At 27.0% G+C, this 4,940-nt stretch overlaps 1 protein-coding gene across 1 annotated transcript; it reads right to left on the bottom strand.

The window, feature by feature from the left end:
- Positions 1-1,711: 1,711 nt before the first annotated feature.
- On the bottom strand, positions 1,712-4,706 carry LOC131604358 (cysteine-rich receptor-like protein kinase 24). Its single transcript, XM_058876803.1, has 5 exons — positions 4,497-4,706; positions 4,269-4,413; positions 3,974-4,098; positions 3,731-3,839; positions 1,712-2,188 (listed from the first exon to the last, which is right to left on the bottom strand). Exons 1-5 carry the CDS (start codon positions 4,704-4,706, stop codon positions 1,815-1,817), a joined length of 963 nt encoding a protein of 320 aa, XP_058732786.1. The 3' UTR covers positions 1,712-1,814.
- Between the last annotated feature and the right edge of the window lie 234 nt (positions 4,707-4,940).

The following is a 4,940-nucleotide window of genomic DNA, read 5'->3' as shown; positions in this document are numbered from 1 at the left end:
TCAAGAATTGGAATTACTAGAATTATTTTTAAAAAGACAGACTTAAGACGAGACGGGCTTAACAAATAGGTGAGGTGAGCTTTAGCGGGCGGCGGACTTTGGTGGGACAAGCTTAGGCGGGCGGCAGGTTTTGGCAGAACGGGCTTTGGTGGACGGCGGACTCAAAATCCCAACTCAACCCACCATTCTTTGGCGGGTGCGCAGACGGTCCGGCAGGCAACCGCCCATTTTGCCACTCTATATACAGCCTATGTATTCCTCATCAAAACAGAGGAATAAAGAATATATTTCTACAGCAACATTGAACATCATACTTACCTCTTACATGGATGTTGGCATGTTGCCCTTGCGCCATATGTGACATATATTCATCTACTATCAAGCTATTAAAAAAGAAGTCCACCATTCTACCCAAATTATCCTTTTTGTTTCAACAATTTACAAAGCAAAAAGGACTAAATTGTCTTTTCATAATCCAACCATTTTATTCAACTTCCAAACAAACCAAAATGCAACACATGTCCCCCAATCTTTCACTTTTTAAATTATCATTTTCCTTTTCTGTCTCCAATATTTTCACTTTCATTTTAATTTTCTCTCTCTCAATTTACTCTTTTTTTTATTTTGTAAACATAAAGTAATTAATAAATTGAATTAACATAATTATTAAAAATATTGTTTTCAAATGTCAAAATTATTCATAATTATTAAAAAAAAATTCAAATGTCAATATTTCTATTTTCTCACTGTCAGCAAAATACATATTTTATTTAGCAATTGTTTTCATTTGAGACACAAAATTCTTATTTTCAAATGTCAAAATTTTTATTTTTATCACGGGGCACTATCAATAAAATATCTACAAGTTTGTTTAAATAAAATCTATATCATAATATATAAATTTGTAACGAGACACGATTAGTTAAATTCACGCAACTTTTTTTTATAAATATTACTTTCAATATGCATTTGAGTATAAAACCACCATACAAAATTATTCTAACCTATGCAAATGCATGAATATCATTATTCTTTATACAATTATATTTTTATCATTTAATATTATAAATATCTAAATAAATTATATATATATATATATATATATATAATATATATATAATATATATATATATATATAATATATATATATATATATATATATATAATATATATAATATATATATATATATATATATAATATTATATATATATATATATATATATATATATATATATATATATATATATATAATATATATAATATATATATATATATAATATATAGGGAATGTATCAAGTAGGAGGGTTTTTAAATAAGAGATAAGAGGATTCAATGTCAACCATTAGATTAATCAAGAGAGAGAAATAATAGTTATATTAATATTATAATAAATAATTGATTTTCTCTCTCTTGATTAATCCAATGGTTATGATTGAACTCTCTTATCTCTTATTTAAAAACTCCTCCTACTTGATACATCCCCATAATATATATATATATATATATATATATATATATATATATATATATATATATATATATATATATATATATATATATATATATATATATATATATATATATATATATATATATATATATATATATATAAATGTACCCGTGCGGAAGAATGGATGATTTACTAGTATGATACTATAAATGCATTAATAAATCAAAATTTTAACTTTAATTATAAAATAAATGCTCCATTCTACTCTAGCTTGACATACTAATTTTCATTCCAATACAAATAATTAAGGAAGAAAATGTTAATTTACATTCAAATATTTGGCTTATGAGATCTAAATTTGCATCATGATGAAATGAACTTCTTTTCCCTTTTACTTGATCTAGCATCAAACAAATGTTGCAACACTGAAAGATTTTCCAGATTTTGCAACACATCACTCATTGATGGACGATTTGCTGGAAAAAATTCTATGCACTGCAAAGCAAGTAGAGTTATTGCAACACCATCTTTGGCATTATAGAGCCAATCTTCTTGCAAATGTTTGTGAACAAGAGAACAATTTGGCTTGTACTCTTTCTTGGCCCAAATATGCAATAGATTATCCATGTTTAAGCTTGTGTGTTCTATGTTTTCATTGTTTGAAATTCTTTTGGTTATTAGTTCTAGCAAAATAATGCCAAATGAATACACTTCACTGCTTTTATTCCATTCACCACCTACCATTAAGAGAAAGAGATTATTTTTGTGCATTATAAATATGTAGATTAGTTTGCAAATTTGTCCTATTGATATTTAAGATTTAATTTGTTGTCGCTGTCCAACATTGACATAACACTGACATGAAATTCGAATTTGTGTCAATGTATCGGTGTCTTATTTTGTATATGTATTTGGGTCGATCCTAGCTTCATAGTTTAAGCTACACATATGTGATAATAATTATTTTTGAAAACTTAGAATTTGGTAGAATATATTAAAAATCCATTTCTCTTGATGTTACCATAGTTGGTGATCTTGACTATTAGTTTGGTCGGACAATTGAGATTTCAAATTTTTGATTTCAAATTACGATGGAAGTTGAATCATTATGTCATAGTCTAAATTTATTTTGATATTATTAGTTTTGGTCCCTCAAATGCCTATCTTGCCATGTCATCCGACATAATTGAGAATAACTCACCAAACGCTTCTCATCATTAGTGGGATCATCCTATGTGAAACGAACAATCTCAAATCTTTTATTGGCCACAACACATCATATGTATCAAAAGTGTGAATCACTCGCCACGTTTAGACTAAAACACAATTCAAATGATGAGCAGTTAAGTTTATACGGCAGAATGACATGCATTTTCCAAGTAATACTCCCTCCGTCCCACAATGAGTGACCCAGCCCACCATTTCACACAGATTAAGAAAAGTAGTTAAAAGTAAGAGAGAGAATAATATGTTTACTATAATACCCTTATTATGTATTGGAAATGATGAAAAATTTAATAATTAGAGGGTAGAATTGGAAAAAGTTCATTAAAAATTGAAATGGATCATTCATTTTGGGACATCATTTTATTCCAAATGGATCACTCATTGTGGGACGGAGGGAGTAGAAAAAAGATAATCATTCACAATTACTCCCTCCGTCCCACAATGAGTGACCCAGCCCACCATTTCACACAGATTAAGAAAAGTAGTTAAAAGTAAGAGAGAGAATAATATGTTTACTATAATACCCTTATTATGTATTGGAAATGATGAAAAATTTAATAATTAGAGGGTAGAATTGGAAAAAGTTCATTAAAAATTGAAATGGATCATTCATTTTGGGACATCATTTTATTCCAAATGGATCACTCATTGTGGGACGGAGGGAGTAATTACCTTCTAAAAGATCTCTAATTTTGCATATCGCATGCTAGCTTTATATTATTGTACTCATTAAGAGAACAAAAGTCGTCTCATTTCTTTTTATCATGAAAACAAATTTTATAATATTGTAATGATTAGGAGAACAAAAGTCGTCTCATTTCTATTCGACGAACCAAATACAACAATAATAAGTTTTAAGTACTACCATGAATCCAAATCCTTTATTTTATTGTGGGGGTCATTTAAGTGAAGACTTTGTTATTTAATTAACAGAAATGCAAAGTGAGATTTATGATTTAATTAAACATTTTCATTACACTTAATACGTTTAAAACATTGTAGTTGCAAAACAAATTGAAATAAAATATGTCCAATGTATTCAAAAGAATTACCTCTTAGAGAAAAATAAGGATCAATATAGCTAGTTGACATTGTTAATTGTTCCTTTAGCATTTTTACTTCACTAAGCAACATCAAATCAAATAACTTTGGCTTATAGTCCTGCATATAAATATAAAAATTAGTGTTCATATCAAATATTCCAGAACCTATTAACTAGTAATGGGAAAATAAACATTAATGTAAAAAAATTACATGAGCAAAGAATATTATTATTGATATAATAAAGCACTAACCTTATCAAGAATTATATGAGATGCATTATTCATCACCATGTTTTGTTTCTCTTGATCATGTATGAATTTCAAGAACTTAGCAATCTCATGAATTACATTTATTCTCTGAACCCAATTCATACCATCTATCTCAAACAAAACAGAAATAAAATCAAAATATTGTTTCCTACCACACCTTAAACAATTCAAGTACTTAAAATCAAAATTTCTTAAAATTATTTCACAAAATATATATTATTGTTGAAAATATTTCCTATGCAAAAAGCAAAATTCAAAGTATCAAAATGTATATTACCTTTCTTGATTACATTATCCAAAGTATCAAGTGGATTAATATCATAAACAATCCCTTTTATATCTCTTTCCCAAGTATAACCAATCAAAGTAGCCAAGTTAGGACAATCTTTCAAATTTGGATTTGTGTAAAACTTTATTTCCTCCTAGTAAACAAAATCAAATTAGGGTTGAGAAAAGGAAGAAGAAAAAGAAAGTCAAAGAGAGAAATTTAGAGAGAATAACTTACTTTGAGAATCAAATTTTCATCATGATATTTGGAAGTTATGTGCTTCAATTTTTCATCATCCAATATCTTCACTAAGACATGTTGACCTTGGAAGTTTCCTCTAAACAATCTTACAAACTGTGTCAACCCTATGAGATTGATTTGGTTGAAATTGTTTGTACATTCTTTCAAGTTTTGAGATGAAAGAAGGAGAAGATTTGTTGGGTTCATATTGTACAAATTGTGTAACAAATATACAGTTGGGGCAATATTTATATACATTTATTGTATTTGTCATTTTAAGAATTGTATCTTTTAACTTGGAAAATATTTTTTTTTTATATTTAAAAAAAAACTATTATAAGAAATATTAAATGTTAAAAGTTATTTTATTCATTTTTTTATAAATTAAAAAAAGTAAAAAATATATAACTTTTCAAAAAGTTATATTTTAAAAATAAATTT

The sequence above is a fragment of the Vicia villosa genome, linkage group LG5 (genome assembly GCF_029867415.1).
Source record: "Vicia villosa cultivar HV-30 ecotype Madison, WI linkage group LG5, Vvil1.0, whole genome shotgun sequence".
NCBI lineage: Eukaryota > Viridiplantae > Streptophyta > Magnoliopsida > Fabales > Fabaceae > Vicia > Vicia villosa.
The sequence above is the reverse complement of the archived record's forward strand: the minus strand, read 5'-3'. Positions and strand labels throughout refer to the sequence as shown.